This window comes from Tubulanus polymorphus, chromosome 3 (assembly GCF_964204645.1).
Source record: "Tubulanus polymorphus chromosome 3, tnTubPoly1.2, whole genome shotgun sequence".
Classification (NCBI taxonomy): Eukaryota; Metazoa; Nemertea; class Palaeonemertea; order Tubulaniformes; family Tubulanidae; genus Tubulanus; species Tubulanus polymorphus.
In genome coordinates this window covers 26,153,188-26,180,140 of record NC_134027.1, presented here as the reverse complement: position 1 = coordinate 26,180,140, position 26,953 = coordinate 26,153,188, and the positions used below count along the sequence as shown (strand labels likewise).

General features: G+C 38.6%; 3 protein-coding genes across 5 annotated transcripts; 1 reads left to right on the top strand and 2 right to left on the bottom strand.

The window, feature by feature from the left end:
• The first annotated feature begins 564 nt into the window (after positions 1–564).
• On the top strand, positions 565–4,553 carry LOC141902406 (uncharacterized). The gene is made up of 9 exons (XM_074790115.1): positions 565–653; positions 807–921; positions 1,202–1,352; positions 1,429–1,512; positions 1,962–2,080; positions 2,158–2,294; positions 3,140–3,305; positions 3,529–3,777; positions 4,085–4,553. The coding sequence occupies exons 1-9, from the start codon at positions 565–567 to the stop codon at positions 4,241–4,243; spliced, it is 1,269 nt and encodes a 422-aa protein (XP_074646216.1). The 3' UTR covers positions 4,244–4,553.
• Positions 4,554–10,529: 5,976 nt separating this feature from the next.
• LOC141902549 (putative sodium-coupled neutral amino acid transporter 11) lies at positions 10,530–16,379 on the bottom strand. 2 transcript variants are annotated; one of them, XM_074790327.1, is made up of 13 exons: positions 16,255–16,379; positions 15,839–15,950; positions 15,438–15,552; positions 15,274–15,348; positions 15,063–15,121; positions 14,589–14,730; positions 14,040–14,149; positions 13,674–13,753; positions 13,513–13,583; positions 12,997–13,167; positions 12,240–12,352; positions 11,187–11,324; positions 10,530–10,955 (listed from the first exon to the last, which is right to left on the bottom strand). In XM_074790327.1, exons 2-13 carry the CDS (start codon positions 15,923–15,925, stop codon positions 10,689–10,691), a joined length of 1,428 nt encoding a protein of 475 aa, XP_074646428.1. In that variant the 5' UTR covers positions 15,926–15,950; positions 16,255–16,379; the 3' UTR covers positions 10,530–10,688. The 2 variants fall into 2 exon arrangements, with proteins under 2 accessions (XP_074646428.1, XP_074646430.1); XM_074790329.1 differs by lacking the exon at positions 14,589–14,730 and having other exon boundaries at positions 15,080–15,121.
• Positions 16,380–21,794: 5,415 nt separating this feature from the next.
• LOC141902600 (uncharacterized) lies at positions 21,795–26,744 on the bottom strand. 2 transcript variants are annotated; one of them, XM_074790409.1, is made up of 9 exons: positions 26,590–26,744; positions 26,227–26,319; positions 25,036–25,245; positions 24,560–24,697; positions 24,402–24,465; positions 24,229–24,296; positions 23,448–23,542; positions 23,171–23,362; positions 21,823–21,950 (listed from the first exon to the last, which is right to left on the bottom strand). In XM_074790409.1, exons 1-8 carry the CDS (start codon positions 26,623–26,625, stop codon positions 23,173–23,175), a joined length of 894 nt encoding a protein of 297 aa, XP_074646510.1. In that variant the 5' UTR covers positions 26,626–26,744; the 3' UTR covers positions 21,823–21,950; positions 23,171–23,172. The 2 variants fall into 2 exon arrangements, with proteins under 2 accessions (XP_074646511.1, XP_074646510.1); XM_074790410.1 differs by lacking the exon at positions 23,171–23,362 and having other exon boundaries at positions 21,795–21,950.
• Positions 26,745–26,953: the final 209 nt, after the last annotated feature.

The following is a 26,953-nucleotide window of genomic DNA, read 5'->3' as shown; positions in this document are numbered from 1 at the left end:
AGATTTTCCTTAGGAGTTGTTTTGAGGGGACCCAAATTTCACAGCTGTACAATAAAATTGGTGCCACCAAATTATCGAAAAGTTTTATACATACTTCTGGGGTGCAGTTACCCGCACCAATAAGTTTTTGGATTGAGAACATGGCTCTTCTAGCATTATTTACCAGGTGGACCTTTGCTTTGTTAAAAACACCGTCTGATGAAAAAATTATACCGAGGTACTTGTATTCTTTCACTATGTCTAATGCTAGATTGCCGTACTTAAAGTCTAGGGACACTGCGAATGTTACCCTTACGACTAAATACTATGACCTTACTTTTTTTAATGTTAACTTCAAGTTTCCACCTCTGAAAATAGGTATATAACTTATAGGTATATAACTTTTAATAATAGGTATATAACTTTTATATGAGTTTTATGTTACGGGGGTCCGCCCGGTACCGCGCAATGGTACGCCGTGCCGTAATTAAGCCTTCGGAGTTATCCTTAAGGGTCCGTACGAATAGTCTTCGGAGTTATCCGCATTGGTCCGTACGAATAGTTACTTCCTATTTATAAACAAACATGGCGACCAAGTCATCAATTTTTGAACGAGCGAAACTTGTTTTATCGACGATCTTCAAGCCCGATGAGACGAATGATCAAATCAAAGAGTCAGTATTTATTTGATGTAATTGCCTGTAATTTGGCTGAGTTTTATCCGTTTATTTCCACAAATAACTGGGATATGAGCGTTTGAATACTGGCGAAACGCTCAATCTAGTCAAATTCAAATTCATTTATTCGTGCAAATTGATTATTTTCAGGGTCAGCGACAATGTGAAAACTTCAACTAAAGATTCAAATTCGACCCAGTGCAATAGTATAACCACAGGACCGAGAAGCAAAGAGCAGTTTTTTGACAGAGTTTCTACATTTACGGTAGGGCTTCCCGACCCTAGTGAATTATCACAGGTTTCCTTGTTCCCTGTTGACACTAGAAATCTAGAAAAGTGCACTAAACTTTAGCTACCCTGTTCCTTTGGTTCCCAGCAGGTGGGGTGGATTTATAAGGGGACACATCAAATAACGACAATATCAAATGAATAGATTGAAAGGCATCCCGATTTAATTTCAAGATTACAAAAATTGCTCTACTGCTGTAACTTCCTGAAGATAGATTGTAATCCTGCATATTTATCGATTTTGTTTGTTTCATTAGAATGTGACGTGGTTCGCGAAACCTCTTCATCTAGCACCGTTAACCTGCGCTCGGTACGGCTGGCAAAATGTAGACCGCGATTTATTGAAATGCGTTAGTTGTAAAGTATTCCTCTCCGGACAATTACCTCACATCACGGACATCACTCATCGTAAGTTACAACATCGTGATTCGTATCTTCTGCTGCTTGTTTTCTTTTTTTTCAATTTCTGTCGATTATTTTTCAGATAAGAAAGCAGTTAAGAATCTCGAAGATTTGATTATAAATCGTCATCACGAACATTGTTCATGGCGTTTTAACCCTTGTCCCGGTGAGTACCAAAAACAAATATCTCTGTTAGGTTTTAAGAATCTTCTGAGGCTGAACATCCACATGTTTCTCTGAGTTACTCTAAATGTATTTAGCATCTAGAACTTGTCTTGTGAAGGGTACAAATTGTCTAGTAACTCCCTGTCTTGACCGAGTTCCACAAAATTTGAACAGTTGATGGTTAACCCTTTCAGTGTGTCTACACCGCAGTGCGGTGTATAAATCAGTGATTGACATTGCTAGTACACCGCACCATGGTATTTTCATGTCTTGTAATGCGTTGGGGTGTAATTTTTCGAAAAATTTCAAATTACCTCCAAGACATTAGAAATCAACTACCAGTAATTCAACCTGAGAGTCAAGTTTAACCAAGATAGACGACATACATCTACCTCATTTAATGCAATCTGAATATGTTTAGAATTGGTTTTTTAATTCTCCCATTTTCAGAGTCATATTTAGAAATCGATTTTACCGATAAAAATGTGTGTATAAATGAATATCACGAACGCCTCAACAACTTAATCAAATTAGGATTGAAATTACCGCTAGCCGACCTGTTCAAATCAGTAAGTATCATCAAATTATTCGTTCATTCCGTTATTAAAACCTGTGAATTATGTCGTTCTATTTCATGCCGCTTTAGTTGTCTCCGTGTGACTTGGAAAAACTAGCGGATTGCGTTCCGAAGCAGTCGGTAGTAGAATTACCCGATGATTTACACGTCAGATCAGCGATCATTAATACAGCTTGTAAAATTGCATTATGCGGCTGGAATCCCAGGTAAACTCGATTCAACTCTCACGTAACCTAATGCAGGTACATGCATCAATCTGCAGCTGAATGTCTATTTCAACTTGATTTTAGAGCACATGAGGTGGCCTAGCTAGCTCATTTTTGTTGGTACATGCTTTCTATCAACCGCCAGTGCTTTCTGGTCCTAATGAGACTTTAATCAGCAGGGTCCGATCTAAGCACTTATCCGATTGCGCGGGACAAGTATATTCTCATCAGGGCAAGTAGGTTATCATTATCACTTGTCCCCTAGTGCAATTTCATGTCATAAATCATTTTCCCACTCGATACAATGGATGATAGTGCCTGTGTAGGGCTAGTAACTTTTGGAGGGGGCAAGCAAAATTTCAGATATGCTTGTCCCCCGGCCAAGTGGTTTTTTATAGCCAAGATCGGATCCTGATCAGGTATGTACCGACAGAACTGATTGAGCTAGGCCACCTGATATGCTCTCAAGTCGAGTTGAAATAGACATTAGATCCTGTACCTCTCAAGACATCTAATACGTTTTTGTTCGTCCACACTTGTGTTCAGGACTTTACCTGAGACATTTTCTAATTAGAAATGAACTATGAATACCAGACATTAGACATGTAATCAGCAATGCTATGGTAAATGTCTGAAGGTGTCTTGTCCCTGGCTATACAGGGAGGTTTAACTTTGATAAGATTACTTCTTAAGTCATAATTTTCGGAAAAAGGCCAGAAATCTGACTTATTCAAAGTCGGAGGATTTTTATTGGTCCCAAAAAATCCGACTGAACACAAGGATTACTGTATTCAGCACTGTAATGTATGCGATGCTAAATTAACACAGTTATGAAATGTTTTCAGTTCCGATACGACGCTGGTTTGTTCATTTTGCCGGAGAAAGATTGGAACATGGAATTTAACATTATTAAAAGAATCAACTCTTGATCATTCATTGACTGAGGAGCAGGAGCAGGAGCAAGAGCAGGAGGGCCAATCAGAACCAAGTTCAAAGAAACGTAAAATAGAGGTAAAATAATGACCCCAACTACAACAAATTAAATGAGTTTGACTGTTTTGCATTTGTGGCTAAAAACCCATAGAGGGTTCGTAGCGAGTCCCAAAAGTGCTTGCTTTATTAAAGTGTTTACTTTTGCTATAAAAAAGTTCTTAAGACGCTTACTAAAGCCTCAGCCTTACTACTAGAAAACCGCTGGCATAATATTCTAGAAATTTTTTTAAAATAATTTCAGTCCAATTCCGAACGACCGCAAAACGCATTTCAACCTCTGTCTCAGCATAAACCGTGGTGTTCCTGGTCGACGTATATACCTAGAAACTCCGCTGTAGATTGTACAACAGAGGATTCGTCATCATCGTTATCATCATCTCCTGCCAAACACAATATTCCTGCGTGGAATAAACTATTACATTTACTCGCTCCGAGTACTCGACCTGGATATCAACGACCTAGTCAACGGATCTTAGGAGATGATAAAATGGTAAGGCTAAAAAAAATTGATACCTTGTTTCTCCGCTCTGCTGAGCTGAAATGTTGACCCGGCCGGCCGCCTATCTACCCTATACATTACTTTTTTTTTAATCGTGATCAATTTAACCATAACAGACCCGGCCGCTATAGAAATGAACTGTTTATAAATTTTATCATATTTTACAAAAATGACCCGGCCTCTGCGGAGAAAAAAGGTATCATTTTTGTTTAGCCTAAGTTCTGTTCGTTGTGGTTTTGGTTGCGCACGCGCGATTCTCTCTTCTCTTTGATTGAATTATTTTCGTTCTGTTTTACAGACTCCTCCTCATGAAGGTTTAAGAAACGTTCGTAGAATTCTGAACGCGTTGTCATCGCCTGATAAACCTTCTGGTACGCCTGCTGATAAAGTAGATAAACATGCTGATAAACCCACTGATAAAACAGTAAAACAATCTCTACCTTTATCGTCGGAATGAAACTGAACATTTTAAAACGGGGGCTGATCCAGAGGCCAATTTTGAAGGACTTGTCAGATCCTAAAAAGGGCACCTAGATGTCTAAAAAGGCAATGACTTAATGAAAAATGGCACTCAAAGAATTTTAATGGACTTAAGTCTCATGAGTCCCCCATGAAAACATGAATGATCACAGATATGAATGTTGAAAATTAATATGCATGAATTTAAAATATGTAATGAATTCTTGAATTTTACTGAGTATTATTGTTAGTGTCTGTATGGTGCAATTACAATGTACATGTATATATATAATGAATTCATCAATGAATAGGGGCCTAATAAATAATGATATTTTACTGCTGTAGTTTTTGTCAAGTTTCAGTTTTTTTAAATGAGTCCTTCACTCAGAATCACGGCGTTATCCAGAGAGAAGCTATTCTACTTAGCAGAACACAACTATTTAAATCATGCGGGGCATGACGAGTAGCTAAATCGGCCAATATTGAAAGTTACCGGTCTCTATCTCATGACAGGCAACCAGTCTAATTTGAAGCGAGGCAGACTAGGTGGCAGCACCGTACGGTCGTCTAGCGGAATTTTTACGAACTAATGTTATACGGCGGGCTATATATCAATATTATAGTAGACTTCGCTGCGGTCGGATCTTTTGGGACCGTAACAATGTGTCCGACTGGACTTGAATATCCCAGTTGGATGTTATGTATTTCTTTAGTGTCACAAAAATATTTCAAATCCTCGAGTTGACCGCCAATCCGACTGCGGAGTCTATGATTCTTCGATGCCCTGCTTTGAAAACCGGCAATATAGATTTCCTAAAAGTGTAAATGAATGTATTCTATTTTTGAAAATAGATTTAGTTTGAAAAGACAATCGTTAGCGCAATACATTAGTTCACAGAAATTCCCTTAGGTGACCGTACGGTGCTGCCACCAAGCTCGAGGATGACGAAAGATGCATCAGATTATTTAGTTAATAAAGATTGTTTATTTACATGACACGGTTTTTATAACATAGACATAGACATAATACATTAGATCATATACCAATAAAATAGGTTTTATAAGTAATACCGTTGGGTGGTCGGTGATGCCGAGAAAACGGATATGAATAGGTTCGAATCCGGTATATTGATCTGATTTTTAGTGGTCGACAAATGTCGATGCTTAGTAGATGTGGTGCGGTACCCCCATGGTTGAGTGATCACGATGTCACCCCTAAACCCCTAACGGTTCAGTGAACACAGCAATCGGTGTAAATGATAGGGATGATACCTCGAAGGGGATTAATCAAGATTAGGACAATAAAAAGCGTGGTGTAATTGATCTGATTCCAACGGTCCAGTAACCATTGTCGTGGCTTTACCACCAGCTTAATTAGCCTATTGTTAATTAATCTCTTAATTACTACCCCCACCACCACCACCGTGCACACTCAACCAGTGGTACCACAACACAGGGGTGGATCTGGGCAAATTTGATTCGCTGGGGTCCAGAAAAAAGATTAAGCAGTCCTAAAAATGACCCAACAATACGGGACAAAAGTACCCTAACAAAATGGCGGCTAGCAACTGTAAAATGGTTTATTAATCTCTTAATTACACCCACCACCACCACCGTGCTCATTCAACCAGTGGTGCCACAACACAGGGGTGGATCTAGGCAAATTTGATTAGCTGGGGTCCAGAAGAAAGGATTTTCAGATTAAGCAGCCCTATTTCAATAGGCTCAGAACGATCAGGCCCCGCCCGCGTTATTAGATATTTTTGAAGATATCCATCCGAAAATATGCAATTTCAAAAATGATGAGTGTGAAATTTATACAGGTTTTGACGATGTTTGATTTTAAAAAGGACAACCGCAATTGGAAGGCAGGGGTCCGCCCCTCCCCTGCGCATAACTACTCCACGCTATGTCACACCCATAACTTCGTTATAAGACGGGGGTGGTTGACCTGTTGGAGGTTGTTGACCGGTCTGATACGGTTGACCTAACGGGGGTGGTTGGACAGTCGGAGATGACGTTGTCTCAGGTGATGTAGATGTCGGGTTTTCCCGGTGGTTCAAAACTTCCATCCCGGTCGCATCAGACGCGGATTGTATTTCATGCCCGACTCGTGATGTAGGCCTGGACCTGGTGTTTCTATTGCGCGAGACTTCATACACCATATTCCTCTCGATCCGACGCGTCGAGAACGCGCAATACAGTTTCAGTATTGATAGAACTAACAAAATTGTCGGGCACCACAAATTGATCATTACAATTCTAGTCCGATGGCTGTAAAGTGGCCATTTTACTTTACTATAAGTGTCCATCGATAAGTTTATAGCAACGTATAGGAATATAACTGTTTCCGCGATAGACTCGATACCGAAATAAAAAATGCGAATAGTTTGAATTTTTTCCGCAAACAACTGCGCGCACTGAACGATTAAATCGACGAGGCTTATGAGAATACTGAATATACCGATGACGATTCCTGATATACGGATCACGCGTTTGACAACGTCTGGAAACAGAGATATGTCGGATATCGTTAGCCCGGTAGCCGTGATAACGCTGAGAACATGACAAATATGACAAGCGATCCGGCGACGTTTGATCAGTAGCTGCGTCATACTGCCGGAAGGGTGTGTCCACGAATAAAACCTGCAAGAATATCATATATAAGGATGAGGAGAGAATCCCACAATGATAATAAAAAGTCCGAAAATGAAACTTCGAGTTTATTTCAACGTTTCGACTATATCCTAATAGTCATCTTCGGGAATAATCAGATACTACAGAAATTATGAGATATATATATACAATCCAGAGACAAAGAGACTAATTCAAGTAATCAGAGATGATACAAACTAAAGGAAAATTAACGTAGAAACAGTTACACGCTAAAATAGATTAAAGGGAAGCAAACTAAGGGGTGATTATAAACAACAATAGTGAGTATAATTATAAATGAAACTTAAAGAGCTTAAGCTGTAAACCTTGCTGATTCGGGGCGGCAAACTTTTCGCTAACCCGCGGGCAAAAAAAGGAAATCATTTCTGATTTACGTATGTACCTTGATCCTAGAAAACATTATCTCGGATCGGTTTTTCCGGTCCCAATCCGGTCCCCCACAAGCAACGTATGTGCGGGAGATACTAGGAAGTTAGATAGTCATGACAGTGGAGACGTGAATGATTCTGAATGCGTGCGTGGGTTCTGATCAGAGTCTCAAGGTGTTTGTTTCATCACTGCGTATATTTGTACTCACGGGGAAATTATTCCTATACAAAACGTGATCTTTGCAAAACATTTCTACACGAGTGGATAGATTTATTCGACCGCGATTTATATACTGAGATAGCATGTATGATACGTCGGCCCACCTGACGATGATCTCTAGGGTGAGATCGAAACGTCGTGTCTTTTAAATATTTTAGATTTAATAAATAAATTCTTGTTTTTAAATACTTTTAATCTGTAAATAGTGGGATTTTATCTTATTATCCGTTCACCACGTTTGAGTGTGGTTATCGTTCTACTCTAGTTAGTTACCTAATCGTTGGTGGTAAGCTTTTTATAATCGGATGGGCTTATACCAATGTGCATATATGTGGTTTGTGAAAATATCCGATCGTGAAACTAAACCACAGTCAGGTCACTGACTAGCCCAAAACAAGCCCAGATAAGAATGACAAGCAAGCGACTGATAATTTTGTCGTTGAAAATGATATTCAATAAATGAAAATCTAAAACACTCACTTTCTTTTCGTGTCTAGACGTATTGTACAACTATAAGATCGGCTTCAGATCGGTCTATACCATTTTAAACCCCTACTCACGCACCAGTACCGCATACCACTGATCAGTAGTATACAGCTAACTGAATCAGTACCAGGAACACCAGACTAGACGATTTATCACCATAGTTTTTTACGAGCTATCGTTTACATTTGGGATGTGTAGGTCTATTGTTTACTACCATCACTATCTGAACCACACTTCTGTAATCATCATGAACGTTGATGAAAATGGATGAAATATTTCACTATCTGAATCAACTCAACCTATATTTGTGTGTTTACTTCCTCGGTGTTCCCTCCCGATACGTGTTTATTTTCCGATGCTCCTCGCAGTCTAGACATGTTTTAAGCACGTTAAATCAGAAGCTATTCATTCCGGAAGTTATCCATCCAGCGCTCGGTTGTATAAACTGGTATCACCTTAAATTCGCTAACTGAATCCATTTTCAATCGAGATACCCCTGGTTAAATACCAATCTATATAAAACTGGCTCCTGGATTTCATTTGTTTGGATCTTTTTTTCTGAAGACTATCCGGTGCAATCTCCACCCAACAATTGTTGCGGGAAATACAAGATGATAGAATTAAGTACCTCTTGTAATAACTGTGGAATGACAAGGTGTGATCCACAGGGGGCCTCGTATTTGAAGTTTGGGGGTGAACTGTAGCTTAGATCATCCAGTATCCTAGTCAGTAACCTGACTGTGGTTTAGTTTCACGATCGGATATTTTCACAAACCACAGTCAGGAATGGGAAGGTCATTTTTATATGAAATCTTCGTCAGCCAATTTGACTGACGAGTAATTTGCCTGGCATTTCATTGTCTCTTAAGATATCTGTCTCATTTTTGTTGTAATCGACGCACAACAGATTCGTAGTTTGTCTGATACCTATAACACCTCACCTGACGATCTTAATCCATGTGCAAATCGGCCGTAAAGTGAGAGTAAATTTCCGTCCAGTCAACAGCTGCCATTTTGAAAATTACTGGAGGTGCTGGCACCTGTGGACTGAGGCCAGGACAACAGCACAAACTAACAAAGCGAAACGACGAAATTTAAAAAAATTAAAAAATCAACACTTATTCACATTTTTCTTTTACCAGAAATTTATTATTTCATTATTTATTATGGAAAACACGAAGACTTGAAATAAAAGTTGGAAAACCATCAAAAATAAAAATTGTCGTTTCGTCTTGAAAGTTTTATATAAATCCTTGTAGGTCCCCTTGTCTTATCATGCCACATGTGCAATACAGAGAAATGGCGGCCAATGGCGAAATTTGTGGAGAAATTAATTAATTTCTCAAAATAATGCTGATTAATCACTCGAAACGTACATAAAATTGGATTATTTCGAAAGGTCCCTGTGTTAGTTTGTGAATTAAGCCATTAATTGTGGACTGAAGTGAATAGAAAGTATATTTTTGAAGTGTTACTTTTTTCAACCGTGTTTTGGTCCTTGTCATCCCTAACGTTGGTATAAGCCCATCCGATTAGAAAAAGCTTACCACCAACGATTAGGTAACTAACTACCAGTATCCCTGGTACTATAAATAGAAAAGCGTGGAAACTCCTACACACAGACACTTCGATTTAAAACTGCTGTAACTCCTAAAATATCCAAAGGATTTCGATTAAATCTGTTTTAAATTGTTCAAAACATCCTATATTTTCTAAATATGTCTACTTGAAGGCCATTTGATAACGTTTCACCGATCAAGATCGCGATATAATGCGCCGGAGACCCCCAAAATAACATGTACGGCAATTGCTATGGCAGCAAAAATCCTCTACCTTTCAACTTCAAGTGAAGAGCTCGTGGTGATTTCAGCGTCTAAATCCAACAAACGATACATCAATCGAAGCACAACATCTTATATTTTGTTCATAACCAGAATTTATTCATCAAATGAACGTATTCTGAGTTTGGGAGAGCAAAATTTGTAGAAAAACGGAAAGCTAATCGGTAAGATACAAATGCAAATTCAAATTCAATTTTATTGCGCAAACTTTCAGGAAACTACTTTAAAATGACTAATTAATCCCGTTAGATCATTAAAATTATATTCTACGTGGGTCTTATCACAAGGATTGTATTTTAAACTAAAACCGTCGCGAATATATTCCTCAGAAAGTACGCGGCCAGCTCAGTACCGTACTGAAATCGGGTCTTCGGCGCGGAATCACTTTTCGCGCTTAATAAGCAGCGTATTTCAGTACGGTACTGAATAAGCCGCAAATAGGCTTCGAATAACCTAACCGTACGATGAACTCTTAGTACCGTATTTAATACCGCCCTCGGGTGAACGCCGCAGTACTCTCCTTTGTCTCAAGAAGATGAATTTGGCTTCTGCATCTAAAGCAAAAAAAATACCATCGAACAACGTACGTAAGGAATGATAAATGCTTTTATTTCAAAAATTATTTATACAATATTTAATAATTATTGGCTATTTGCTTAAACCTATACGAGCAATCATCTCAGATGAGATCTCGATGAGATGATGGCTAGTATCTGTTGTAACATAGACTTATAACATGATGAGCTAGATTTATCCAAATTTAGTATCTACACTGGCAAGAAGTGATCAACAAAATAAATACATTAGGGAACACATATCACAACCAGGTACGGCTCGACTAAAATACTTAATTCATCTGAGCATCTGAGATCTGTAAGTATTATTCATCCATAGATGACTACAATACGGCATATCATTGGCTTTGATACAATGTAGGATGGTATGAGGCGACTTTATGAGTCGGAAAATAAGTTGTACAATTCCGAGAAGGAACGTAATAACGCCGAACACCAGCAGCAGTATACAAAGAACGTTGGATGTCTGTAGAATCGGTTTATGCAGAACGAGATAGCACAGCGTCGGCATTATGAAAGCGATGGGCGTTGTCACAAATACACCCTGCAAAAATTAACAACAAAATCATCGAATTAGTGATATTCAGAACATCTCGATTTTCATGGATTTATAAAGAAAACCTACAAAATGAAGTTGAAACATTGAAATCATTTTAACTCGCTCTTTTTCAGTATGACCTTTTCATTTCTTAGCGCTTCGGTCAAAGTTTGCCCCGGACGCTTCCCCCTGCTAAATTAGATAGCATCTTTGAGTGGAAAAGCATTTTTAACTTACGTTGAATTCTAATATAACTGATATACACTCGGTGGTTAACGAAAATACCAAACACAACAAGCTTATTGCTATCGTTTCTAGAACGTGTCGTAATAAAGTGAGTTTTCCGCTATTACCGAACAACAACATGTCGACCACCTGCAGAAAAATAATCAAACTCTGAATCAATACATGTACAGCAGAACTCGCTCGGATTACTTCGAATTAAGTCAAATCCGAATTATGAATAATAGTTTAGATGGTAAAATGGTACTGTTTAGGTAAAACAGACCAAATATTCCATACGAATTTAATTGAAAATCTGGATCGAAAAATCCGAATTAACCGAATCCTTCCGTAAATGATAAAACTATCTTAATATTTTCAATTTCTTTCCGTCTTGGTCCAAAACTGCTGGGTCACCGGGCGCAGCTAACCGCTGTTTGTGGTGACAGTAGTTCGACTTACCAACTGGCTGCCTTACTACAAGTCACTAATCATGGATAGGCTAACAGTGTTTCCTTCACACGTCGCCGGTATTCACTTTTAATAGGTATTATTCTCCGACGGACTCGGAGCGTAAATACTGCCAGAATTTTACGACATGAATATGTGATGAGATGACGTGTGGCAGGAAATCTCTCTCAGAATTCATGACGAGAATGGGCGGATCAATGGTCAGTACTGAGAGCGCTTAAAAAACATTCTGTGTATCCTAGCGAACTTGAAGCCCAGTAAAAGGCGTCTAACATTTGAATTAATCGGGACTAATTAAGAGAGCTACGGGACCCAGTTCCTCAGTTTTGAGTCAAGATTTGACTCAGAGTTAACTCGTTGAAAATGAACTAACTTGAACTCAGAGTTAACCCTAACTCACAACTGCGGAACTGGGTCCTGAATTCAGAGTTAAACTAACAACGGTGGAACCGGTTCCTGGAGTCTATTCAGAGTCAACTTTATTTCGAAGGGCTCTAGACCTATCGGACAATACGGTTGATACTCTTGGATTCCCACCTGGAGTATGGACCTGATGGAGTATATATACATCATGGAGTAGAAAATGTGGAAACATACCTGTCGAACTACGAATAACTCGAACGGATAGATGAACATGATATTTATCAGATACAGGGTCGATACGACGTTCGCGAAAATATCATCTGCACAGAAATTCATGAATAAATTTCCTGTTAAAACGAGAAATGCGTGAAATAATAGAGTTTTAGGGTAAACCATTAATAATTGAGCCTAGTGGGGTAAAATGAATATTATCCCAACTGTTTGGAATCTCAAGTTAAACTACCATTTGCATATAACGATCAAAAACTGGAAAATACTTGAAAGTTCATTGACGCCTTGGAAAAAATAGGTATATGATTTTATGCATATTGATTGAATATGTGGTTGACAATGCCAATGAATACAAACTGTCAACGGTTACGGGATTGAGAATTGTATACAATTAACCGGCAACCAGTCTAGCCCAAATTTTGATGACGCATAGCGCATAACCACTCACAAATTCTTCATTAAAAAGGCACGAAAGTTCATAGAAAATAATTGTCATGAAATTTATTCAATTATGAAAAATAAACGCCAAAATTCATAATTGTAATTGTTATAATGATCAGAGACGCCAATATTGATGACGTAGTGCACATCGACTCGCACAGTACCCAAATAATTCGGAGTAGTTATCAATGTATAACAACGTTATTTTAACGTTTTCTTTTTTTCAAAAATAGCAATCACTGGATACCGGGTTCGGGACCAGGGTAACTGGAAGCGTTGGTCTTTCACGCGAAACTGAGGAATGGGGATACATACATACCCTGCACTAACTGTCTGAATGTGACAGATCCTGCTGTCCCGACAATAAGAATCGTGGAAAACGCCAGAAAGAACCCGATATGACGAACAATCGGCCACAGTCGTTCTCTGGTTTTAGGCTCTTCCGAAATAGAATTCCATATGAAAAATGCATTATGGTGGCATTCCAAAGCTGAAATAAAGACCGAACTCGTGTACGAGCTGAACCATCATTGGAATAGATAAAAAAGATATTGTCATTCGGATTAGAAGTTGTTATACGTATAGGCTTCGATTTTCTGTTGACTGGCAATGAATACAGATGCTTCCGTACTGGGATATTTAAAAATGCAACTGCCATTGTACCTATATATATCTTATACATCACAAACACTCGACAGCTGACGCTTAAAAGCATTCCATTAAATATATCGTATACATGTGCCCAAAACCGATGGCACAATTAGCATGATTCCAACGCTTTCCTAGAATATATATCATCATAAAGATTAAAAATTTGAAATGTCATTCAACTTACATAAACTAATCATAGCCACACCGCTTAGTGCTGATATGTCCAAAGAATCGATAGATTTACCGTGATATTTCCTGCAATAGATAATAGGATATTCATCAATTCCTACGCGAGAAATAAATAGAAATATTCTTTCTTCAAATTTTAAGACGCCTTATACGTACACTGCATCTCCGAATTGGACAGCGCCATAAATGATCAAAGCGCACAACATCAACACGATGACAATAGCAACGGCAGCATACTACATCATAGACAACAAAATATCATATAGCCTTCTTCAAATAGACACATACAAAGATTACGCAAATCGAAACACATCATAAGCGCCCCCAAAGGGGGTCGAGGGGTGAGAACGCTCCCCCTTTTTAGGTCATAGTGCCGTTCTAAAATACCACAAGCCCTGAGATTTAGTATGCATCTTTTTTATCACTTGATAACGGCTGTGTGGAAGAATCTAATGGATTAACAGAAAAAATTCGAGCCATCTTTGAAAAACGAGTACGAGGACATATGCGCTACACTCATACCTTTTCTAGTTTGATGACGTTCTTGTAGAGTGATATGGGTATCATTACAGCAATATTAGCCAATACGATATACAACTCTCTACGACCCCATATTGAATGTCTAATTTTGTCTGAAACAATACATAATTACACAGAAAATATCTATCCATCAGATACTAAATAATCATCATTTCCCCTAATCATTCATAATTCATTAACCCAAATAAAAGCTACTGATGTGTTCTAATATAGGCGTGATGACCTCGGTTAGCAGTAAAAAATCCCCTACGTCGATAGAATTCCCCAACGTAATAATCCCCTCGGTAAAATGTCCCTAAGTAAAATCCATGATAGGTAAAATCCTAATAGTTCTTCACAAAGTAGGTACGAAATCCCCAACCAGTTCAATGGAGTGCAAATAGATATAATTTGAAGGTAAATTTCATATGCATTTTAATGTATTCATTTTACTCCATTACATTAGATTAACATAAAAGTTCGAGTTTGACAATGGAGGCCAGTGCACAGTTCAAAAGATAAAACAGTTTGAATTTTTTACGCGTTACATACCTCCGCCTAACATAAAGGCCACTTTAGTGAAACCGTCGCCGACGAATATGTTATAACTGATCATCATTATAAACGGTAGCAAAAACAGTAGAATATTCGCCAAAACGTAGCCCGGTTTGCCGAACGCTTCATTCATCACATCCTACGAGATATTTCGCATCAAAGTCATCATATCGCTGAGAAGGAATAGTCGCTATAAACCAAGGGCGCATCTGGGAAAATTGTGAGGCCGGAGTCCAGATGGAGAGAGAATTCATTTGGTAAAAAGCAGCCACCCCAGGCCGCAAGCGGGTCATACTATCCAAGCCTTAAAGAAATACAGCCGTTACATTATAGTGCCAAATTTGCAGATTTTTTACGATCTCTTTCCTGACGAAAAGGGTCACTTCAATGATAGGGCAGGGGTCTCGGGACCCCCTAAAACTCCTACTCCTGTAAACTGTCTTTTCGTTGATTATATTTTGCGTTTCTTACCTGATATGTATATTTACCACAGGTAATCCCCGATTTCACGAGAATATGGAGTGAGTAGTCTGTAAAAAATGATATGAAATACACGTAATAAATAACAGCTGTGAAATGGTATAGTTTTTTAAATCATTTGAGAATTAATCGACTTCTTTTATTTATATGTCTGATAGATTAATGATTATTAGTTATCGTTTCGCATCGGGTATTATATTACCTGTTATCAGGGAGATTATGATTACCATTGACACGCCTAATCCTAATCCGCATAGTTTAACCGCATATGGCACTCCTACAAATGAAACGTATATTCAATGCATTATCGTGTTGCAATTGAATTAAATTCGTTGAAACCTTTCTTGTTTTTTCGCGCTGACTAACCTAATATTCCAGCGCCTAATATCGCGTGTGATAGATTAAATGTTGGACCGAATATTCTCATTAACGAAACAGGTTCAACTTTACCATCTTTATCTTCTTGTAATTCATTTTCATTCTGTAAAATAGAATCGAACGACGGACTATCTCTCATCTATTCGCTTTGCTAAAATATCGGGTGCATACTTTGAGTTACCCGATTTGAAAAATCGTAAGATGATTATGGTAGGATACCAGTTGCACAGATTTACCCGTGGACTCTGAAACGGTTTTAGAGTCTATGTTTTTAGACTCAGTAGTTGAAATTTGAACGAGTGAGCTAACTTGAACTCAGCCCGTGCGACTGGATCCTGACTTAGTGAATAGAATGCCCCTTGTGGTTTACGGGTCGGATGAATTCTTACCGATAGTGGGGCTGAGTCTGCAATATTAGTAGAATCATAATTGGCCGAATCACCGGGAGTCAGAAGCGAAGTTTGGCTCGCGAACATTTTTATCAACGACTTTCTTTGATACCTACATAAATGAATACCGTGATTATTTTTCGTTCATGCGAGAATTTCATGTCTAAAAAGAGGTTTAAAACATTTGGAAAAATCCCCAACACAGGAATATCAATGATTGTATATGTAATGCATGAACATGTTTCAGAATTTTTTATATTGTAGTTTATGGCAATGCTATCATTTAGTTCTGGATTCCGGTTCCACAGTCGTGAGTTAAGAGTTGAAATTCTCAGTTAGTTTATTATCAATCCCGGTTGACTTCGACTCAAACTTTTACTCACAACTGTGGAACTGGACACTTACTTGTCACTTACTAATACGTCCGAACGCTTGACCAATCCATTGCCGCCTGAACGGCGACTGAATGACTTTTTGTTGCATTCATTCTAAACGTTTCATGCTCGTTAAGCTGTTCACCAGTGGTACTATTCGTGAATTGGTTCTATTATTTAGTTGCATGGATATCCGCGCGGGACGTACACGTGCTGCGACATTGCAGCTGTTGGTCTGCACACTCGACAACACATCGGGGATGTATTCATTAAATATCAAATTTCAACCTTCAAATTCATTCCGTAGGAAGGCATACAATATTGTTATAACTGAAATATTCAGAAATAATACAGTACATGTTCGTGTCCGTGTGTGAAAGTCAACTGGGATTGATACTATGAGATACTACAAAAATTATGAGATATATATATATATATATATACAATCCAGAGACAACGTGAAATAATTAATTAATCTTTGTAGTATCTCATTATTCCTGAAGATGACTATTAGGATATCGTCGAAACGTTGAAATAAACTACTATCTCGAAGTTACATTTTCGGACTTTTTCGTTATAATTGTGGGATTCTCTCTAGAGAAAACAACAGTTACGTATTTCATAGATAAGAATTTATTTCATTTTACAAAATTATCAGAAATCGATAAATACCCATTCGAACCCAGGATTCAGTTCAACAGTTTTGTAAGTCTGAGTTCCACAGTTGTGAGTTGGTAGTAAATCTCAGTTAAGATTAGTTCAATTCAATCAGTTTCAATCTATTTTCACTGAGTTCTCGGAACTGTAACACTGGATCGTGAATTTATGCGGGCTAAATCAAGAATCGTATATGTTTTACATTCTTTAATCGTCGGAGCCTGATTCGTATCTAGAGTTTGACATTTTTAGATTCATCGAAATAAAAAAACGATCAATTCATTTTAGATTATAACTGATAGCTGCTCAGCCTCATTGGTGCACGCAAGAGATGCAATCTTTTCAAAATACATAAACGGAGGTGCAATTTCTTCAACACGGCACACAGTATGATTATATTCTATTGTTCTATGTATGTACTATAAACATTACGAGCAGCATCAATTGAGTAAGAAAGATCTTTAACATCGGATAGATGACAAATTGAAGCGGTTGATGAATAACTAAATGATCGACAGGTGGCGCTTCGAGCACAAGTGGAACCACACGCTATTCGACTGAGTCCCTGTTTGGTTTCGATAATATTCGATTTAACCACACATCCTTTTTTGTATTTGATGTATTTGATGCCTTGATGTATCAATTTTGGTGGCGGGATGATGGTGATGTGCCCAATACTGATGGTGCTGCTTGGCCCGCTGCTGGTACTGGTGCTGCTACTGCTAGTACCGCTGCTGCTGCTGCTAGTACTGCTGGGGCTGCTGGAGGCTTTGCTGGGGCTGTTGGAGGTGCTGCTGCTAGTACTGCTGGGGCTGCTGCTGCTGCTGCTAGTACTGCTGGGGATGCTACTGCTGGCAGTGGTCTTTGCTGAATAAATATACGAATAACATTACCAATGGTCTGTATATATATTCCAGGTTTTATATGTAGATGGAATGACTCTTTATACGTAGATGCTACATTATATATTGAAATGGCCCAGTCTCAATCTATTTGACTAAAGGTTAAACGAAAAATAGCGATAGTCAGGTTAACAGGGGCTAATCCAGGGGCAGGAGCGCAAAGAAATTAAAAGGGCATAGAATGGACACATATCCGCGCGTAGAACGAGGGCCATGGGTGCGAAGGCAATGCGGGGTGTGGAAAACTTAGAAATTCAGTGTAGTAGGGCCTTCTGGGCATCTAAAAGAACGATTTCCAAGAAAATATAGATATTTCGTCGTTGTTTCGTTGGGGCACGGGAAAACTGCGACGAGAGCGCCCGTGCGCTGTTGTACTCTTAACTGAGTCCACTCCAAGGTCTGATATGGACGCATGTGAGTGTTGAGCAAACATAATAAAATCGGCAACCATTAGGAAATGAAAGGAATATTTTACCAGGATTAATTTTTTGAAAATTACCATTTCAAATGTCATTTAGGCATCGACTTTTCATAGACCCCCTACTGGGTCACGGCGACCACATATATATTTGATAATCGGGCTCGAATATTATTTAGTATTCGGATAGAAATGAATAGGTCGACGGATACTTACGAAATAACGACTGATGACAAACTTTGTTCGATGTAATTAATGAAATATCTGCTATTTTCATAATCGTAATACAACTGATCTGTATGAACGGTGACGATGACTGGCCTGGTAGGAAAGTGATGTCCCCACGTATTCTCATCGATGACTGAAGGCCAGCACTGCTCGAGTACGACAGAGTTGGACCAGTGATGATTAAATACACTTTGGAAACAGTATTTTTGTTCATGATTGTTACCGTATACCAAACCTCAGGACTCAGAATCGATTGCGAATACACCGTATGTAGCCGTCCGTCGCTATCCGCGGTATAAGACAAAATGAGTCTATCGCCAACTATATTCAGCGACAAACCTGATTGACTTGAGAGTTTCCAGGTGAAGAGGGTTCGGGCTACATATGAATCCATTCGTAAGTTCAACATAATTGTGTAAGGTAGATCAGTCAGATCCATATTTGGATGAAGTCCTGTCGGAAAGACTATCTGTTGTGTCTTATATGTATATGCGGTGTAGGGTTGACCAGATGGACCGGTGGTGAAAGAAGGTTTAGTACCGATGGCCATATATCCATCACATTTACTGAAAGATATGTCTTGAAATCGAAGAGTAGATGACATTGGCCAACACGCCAGGATATCATTTTCATCGACAGCACAACCGGAGTCTGTGGTAAAACAAGTAACTGAAAATACAATACGTTTAGCAGTCACTAGCAAAAGCATTTAAACAAAGTTTCAAATTATAGTCAGGGCCGCATTCAGAAGGGGGCAGTTGCCTCCCCCAGAAATAAAGTACCCTTTTTGCAAATATCATTGTTATAGAACTGGGGCCGGTTGCTCAAAGGTTGTTTAATTTTAACCAGTCGTTAAGACTAACGACAGGTTAAAATCCCTAACGAGTCGTTAGGTGAGGTAAACAACCTACCTTGGACCGTTTAACTATAACCGTCGTTTAAGTGATTTAACCGACCGTTAAATCTTTGAGCAACCGGAAATAACGACTGTTTAATTTTTAACGACTCGTTTAGCAATTTAACGACTGTTTAAGACTTAAACAACCTTTGAGCAACCGGCCCCTGCCCTTTTTCGGGTTTCTCTGAAAAAAAAAAGGAAAAATTAAGAGGCACGACCCTGAATTTAAAAATATTTGAAAACTTGGCATAACAAAGCTTAACGTGAATTGAATGTATGGACTGCAAACTAGGAGTCGCATTTCCGGCAGATAGAAGCGAAATTGACATCCGCTTTTGCCAGGCGACAGCATTAAATATAGATCTTAGAATGAAATAGATCGTTTATCACCTTGTATTCCTTTAATCGACTGCACGTTTATTATCCTTTCACAACTTCTAAACAAGATCAGAAACACTAATGGGTCGACCGTTTCCATATCGATCGATAAGTAAACACGTGAGCAATTAACAACGGATCATCTATTTCCGGCGGAAGTGTCACTGACCGCCATTTTGAAATTCATTCTCAGTGATCAATTCTGTTAGCGGTAAAACAAAACCCCGAAAATACCCTCACATTCATTGTACATTTGTTCAATTCGGCATCATGGTTTACTACCGTCAAACCCTTTTACATCCAAAAACAAGAAATATCTAAATGTTACAGCGAAACCCGCATTAGTCGACGTACACAGTTGGGATGACATTTTACTGAAGACGTATTTATCCAAGACGATTTCAGTGATGCGTGACGACTTAATCAGATTGTAACTTTAAAACCGAGTTTGACTGTCACGCGTGGAATTCATGCGTGTTACAAAACGCGAAAACTTATCTTAACAACAGTTTTCTTTCTTCAAAAATATCGGGAAAAATGTGATCTTTTTTGTTTAGGATTCTCGACCAGAAATACTAGTTTGATAGGCTTACTTAGTTGATAATGTAAAATAATCAAGATCAAAAAGACGAAATTACTAAGGAATTTTTCTAATAAAGCAGGGCGTCTAGTTCGTCATTTCAGGCCAGGCTATTCAAGGGGTTCCACCCTCGTTGTTAGATATTTTTGCAGAATCACGTCCAAAATGTGCAATTTCTAAAAGGATGAGCGCCAAATTTGTAGGTTTTTAACGATCTTTTGTCTTGACAAAAAAAAGAACAACCTAAATGTGAAGGAATCTGGACTCTTGAGTCCCATCCGCCCCTGTTAGGCTATATATTGCTTTTTCTGTATACACTCGACTATGCCTTTTTATATGAATGCGCGAAAAATTATTCTACATAGTGCATTTTGTTGAAAAAGAAATGTTCTTATGGTAATAACGTTATAACGCCACGATAAATATTCATAGCACATCTACTTACCTAAAATAGAAATGAGTAACTTTTTGAAGTTCATCGTACTGGCTGAGAGAGGCTATAGAAGATCAACTGACGAGTCCTGATATGGATATGAATTATACTTTCACCTGCGCGCACTGATCACCATATATATTGAATCATTTCAACTGGCTATCATTCACGTCATGAGCATTGTTATTGAAATCATCCGGTAAAGATGGAAGTGTACAAAAGTAGAGGAAGGGTGTTCCTCGGATAAGGCAGCGCCACGCCGAGTCCGCAAGCGTGGTTACACCTCTCGGTAGGGGATCTTTGAAAGAACCGATAAGATGAGAGGATGAGTGACACAAATATGCAGGGATCCGGACTTAAAACTCGTTCTAGATCGGCCCTGCAGGTTATATACGCGCACGCGTGTGCGAAAGAATCTTAAAGATGCGAAGGGGGAGGACGGAATTTGACTTGGAATATCACAGATAATTGGATAATCCACAGTTATTTATACTCATATCTTCAATTTTATCATCAGCACCGTATCTCCTCTTGGAGCTCCAAGCTCAAACAGACCAACTCGTGTGCGATCCTTAGACAGCCCAACTCGTGTGCGATCCTCAGACAGCCCAACTCGTGTGCGATCCTTAGACAGCTCAACTCGTGTGCGATCCTCAGACAGCCCAACTCGTGTGCGATCCTCAGACAGCTCAACTCGTGTGCGATCCTCAGACAGCCCAACTCGTGTGCGATCCTTAGCCAGCCCAACCCGTGTGCGACCCTCAGATAGCCCAACTCGTGTGCGATCCTCAGACAGCCCAACCCGTGTGCGATCCTCAGACAGCTCAACCCGTGTGCGGTCCTCAGACAGCCTAACCCATGTGCCATCCTCAGACAGCCCAACTCGTGTGCGTGGTTTCTCAGAGATAAATTCAATTCTCATCCCTCCTCAAAAAGTCCAACTTCATAGATTCATAGATTCAGAGTTTGATTATTTGTCAATAAGTTTATTACAAAAATACACAAAAACAAAACAATGTACGCATTTATCCTACAATCAAACATCGAAATAAATCTGTACATATTTACATATTGTAAATTGAATGGATTCTAAAACGATTCCTTCAGAAAATACATGACTATTGTTCCATGACTTTTACATCTTGCGTCTACGTATTTGCCTCGTGTTGCTCGCGCTATGATCAACTCGACTAAACCTCGTGTCTGCACTACCATTATACGTCGAATCAAATAGCGTTTCAATGCTACAAAATAAACAATTAAACATCGAAATCAGAATTATATTCATCCATCAAATAGTAATAGATAACGTGATCTAGATGACAGTAAAGTTGCTGAAATAGATAGATGGAGATGAGTTTTTCAAGGATATAAGACGTTTATTCACAGTTCCAGAATTGTGCGTTGGAACTTGGAGTTAAAATCAGTTCATTTTTAATGAGAAAACACAGAGTCAAATCTGAACTGGGTTTAGTCACTGACCTGTCTGTGGTTTAGTTTCAGGATCGGATATTTTCACAAACCACATCCGATTATAAAAGCTTACCACTAACGATTCGGTAACTAACTAAACTGGGTTACCCTTTCATTTAATTGATGTCATTTAATCATGCAGTGATAAATGAGGGTCGACACAACATTTATTCACTAAATACAAACATTGAATACGACATGAAACGAGTATATTATTCGACAGTGAAATCTTGTTACAAGTACAAGTCAAATCGAATCATTTGCTTGTCATTTCAGCCAAAGATCCCTCATGTTACCGGGTACTGGCAATGTTACTGTGGCAATGGAGGATCCATCAGCTGCGTTAGTGGTGACTCGATAATCGGTACTTCAAAATTCCGATCGACATTCTGATCTGAATCGAACCAACTTACGTCCGAAATTCACCACCGATTATCAATGAAAACTATACCAAACATCAAAGGTCAATCTTATATCTCCTGTATATGGCTGTAGGGGATTTTTGTATTCAGGAGCAATGACAGAATCAAGCTCAAATTGTTGATTGAAAATTAGCCAGTAACGTGTCTGTGGTTTAGTTTCACGATCGGATATTTTCACAAACCACGTTGGTATGATGAGCCTATCCGATCATAAAAGCTTACCATCAACGATTAAGTAATTAAAATAATTAAGAATTTTGGCCATTTGAGATGAACATGATGGTGCGTTATACCAGTAGCCCAGGTTTCAACTGAAGAATGTTTAGGCTAAACAAAAATGATACCTTGTTTCTCCGCAGCGGCCGGGTCATTTTTGTAAAATATGATAGAATTTATAAACAGTTCATTTCTATAGTGGCCGGGTCTGTTATGGTAAATTTGATCACGATTTTAAAAAAAGTAATGTATAGGGTAGATAGGCGGCCGGCCGGGTCAACATTTAAGCTCAGCAGAGCGGAGAAACAAGGTATCAATTTTTTTTAGCCTTAATACAACATGCATTATTTCACCTTCAATCGTATTGTCCATCGTAATCACCCTCATCATCATAATCATACGACGAATAATCATCGTAATCAAACGATGTTCGTTGGCGCTGTACGCACGGAGCGTATAGGATTCCATTACCTGAATCCGCGCGACTGCGGACGCGACGTCTACCGTCAGAAATACCGAGCGTTTCCAATACTGGTTCATCAGTACTGTAACACATAATACCGGTACAGTTGAACAACCATACGCGTTACCATTACTTAGAAAATATAGTCCGAATTCGAATCGACTTACTAGAAATGTGTATATGCAGCCACGTAGTAGAGAATCGTCGCGAACACCATGAAAATACCGGCTATGATATACGGTATCTTAGCATTATGAGTATCCTGAAAAATATTCAAACAGTCGTTTCGTAAATCGAAAAAAAAAATCGGACAACAGGGACGATATTCATATATTATAAAGTAACATATATATCTATTTGTATCGCACCTTGCACATAATGCACGTGGGCACAGTGCCTTAGTAATTATAAGTACAGCCCTAGACTCGCACTGTGTCCCTCATCTTATGTCTGTAAAAACTATGTTTAACTCCTATATTGTATCTTGCATGACATAATGATGAAAAATAAATTATATTTATATATATATATATACTTGTGACAAAATCAAAGATTTGTTACAGTATACTCTATGTCACACTTATAAAGAATGGTACCGTTTATGTGTGGTACCTGGGGATGCTGTAGCGAATCTTTAATTGAGGACGCCCAGCTACATATCACAAGCTCCATGAGGCTGGGGAATCAAGGCAGGTGCAATGGCTGAGTCTGATGTCTCATCAGTTCATAGGTCATAATCCTGATGGTAGCAGAACTCTATTTACCCTAGATTCGAATGCGTCCGATTATCCCGACCCATTCCTGCTTCGACTGCCCTTGAATTCGCGTACCTTGGACAGAATCTATTGGTTCAGCGAGATCTGAGGCAAGCAGAGTCTACTCTATTATACTGAGCGGTACATACCCAGATTTCAATAATTATTCTACCCGTTCCTAGTTCATACTTACAGATGAACGTACAATTTCCCAATAACGTTCACAAGTTAGAAATTCACAAGTCTTCGCGTGCAATGCATCTAGAACATAGATAACGACGAACTACATTCATTCGATTACCGGTACTATTTCAGATTAGATCGGAAATATCTGTCTCGTAAACTGGCAAACGTTTTATTACATACCCTTGAATTTATCCAACTCTTCAGTGCCTTTCAGACTATCCGGAATACATGACTTTAGATAATCCTAAATATAAAATGCATATAGAATAAAGGTGATCGATAATCCGATTCAAAACCCGGCTTAGGTAAAACGGTAACACATTGTATTTGATATATACCTGACATTTATGTTTTAGTTTTACTAATCTAGACTCTTTACACAAAGCCATCGTCCAATATTCGGGTTGCTTCGTCGCACCGAGGACATCGCAACGTAGAATATCACAATAATCGGCTAAACATGTGACATCGGATGTCTGAAACAATCAATCATCTACCAGTTACAGCAGGGTGCAGCCTGGACTCTTCACCCTCTCAGCCAGAACCATGTACCCCTAGTCCCCTTGAGCCTGTGCCTTGCACCTCCTCAATCTAGACTCAGCACCCATCTCAGACAGACATCGAATACAATTTGCAATTGTAAATTAATCAAAATTTAATCAAAAAATTAATCAAAAAATGTTCAGAATTTCACCCGAGACATTATCAATTGAAAATGAACTACAAACACCAGACATTTTATCAGCACACTTTCAAAAACTGATCGTTCACACTTCACTTGATGGTGAATATTTCTAAAGGGCGCTGCACTAACCTGTCTGATTTTATCAGCGTGTCTGTTGTCGAAATGTAAATCTAGATAATGAAGTGCATAGAATGATTTTCCGCAGTATTCACACGTCCAGCGTGAAGGTGATTCCTCGTTTAAATGATTCTCCTGATCGTTGTACATGTCTCGTTCACTGGACAGCTGACACGAGTACGGTATACTCACCCCATAATCAGCGTACAACGACGACAACTCCTAAAACGCAAATATCAATGAAATCAAAAATCGTTAAGCGTCGGGGCCCAGTTTTAAAGAGATCTCTCAACTTAACCTTAATTAACCTCTTAGTTTTAAAGAGATCTCTCAACTTAACCTTAATTAACCTCTTAGTTTTAAAGAGATCTCTCAACTTAACCTTAATTAACCTCTTAGTTTTAAAGAGATCTCTCAACTTAACCTTAACGCAATTCATTTTCCTTTGGTTAATCTTTTAAATTTGTAGTGTTTTACATTCTTATATTCGATGCTCCATCCCTGACCCTGAGTGTACAGGCTATTCTACTAATGTCTATTTCAACCTGTTTTGAGAGCATTCCGGGTGGCCTAGCTCGCTCATTTTTGGTAGTACATACCTGATTAAGGTCTTTGTAGGACCAGACAGGACAGGCAGTCGACCTAAATCATCATTTTTTAATCCATTTGAAACCGTTTGAAGGATATCCAAAAAGACTTCACTGAAAGGGGTTAAATGAAGAGAAGTGACTCCATGATTTGAAAGTTTAACAATATGTTTCCATGCCTACATACCAAACTTCAGTTGGTAGGCATGGAGACATATTGTTAAACTTTCAAATCATGGAGTCTATTTTCTCTCATGGACCCCTTACAATAAAGACTTTCTGGATATCCTTCAATACAGTTTCAAATACATTAAAAAACGATGTTTAAGGTCGACTGCCTGTCTTTTCTGGTCATACTTAGACCTTTATCAGGTATGTACTACCAAAAATGAGCTAGCTAGGCCACCAGGAATGTTCTCAAGTCTAATTGAAATAGACATTAGTACTAACATGATTAAGTTTGAAATATTGAAAACATCTATTAACTAATTAAGTCCAATTAACCACAAATCTTTCGTGACAAGTCAATAAAATCAGGCCTGGCTGATTTTTACCTCCCCTACGAGCCCACAATCCCTAGCCCACAGGTTCGAATGAAATACGGGCCCAAACTTACATTTTGTACGAAGTCTCGAACTAAACGAGAGTTATCTCTGGCGCATTGTTGTAACGAAACAGCGCGGTGAAGATCACAACAAATACAATACAACTGAAGCATAGAACGATCGTCTCTAAATTATTCATACAGATCGCAGGGGCTCGAATTCAAAGTTATAGTAGGGTGAATACAATAATCAAATATCCCAAATATCCAAGGACAGGTTAAGTACGTGAGCAGGGGGATATTGGATGATCTAAGCTACTATTCACCCCCAATACTTCAAATATATGAGCCCCTGTGATACAAAATACAGAAATTGATAAAAAGGAAGGAATTTCATTCAATTTCAAACAGGTTTTAAGCAAACACACCACTTACCATGAAAATCAGAGAGTAAAAAACTGATTCTCTCATATCATATCATTTAGCTGTTTATCTTTGACCTCTTTTACATAAGTTTAGACAAACACTGAAGCATGTGAACATATTAAAACCACCGAAACTGATCCAAAATCGTCCAAAACAGCACAGCAGAATACGATATCGTTAATTTGTTGATTCAACGCTGTATCAAAAGATAATATCGTTAATTTGCTAACGACGCTGTAATAAAAGCAATGAATATTTTGTTGATGTGCCGCGGTAATAAACCAAAATGAAGATTCTTATTCTACGCGACCGAAACGTCTAGATAATTAAAACGTTGTTCAAATAACGAAAAATGGATTTCAGTCTCATAAAA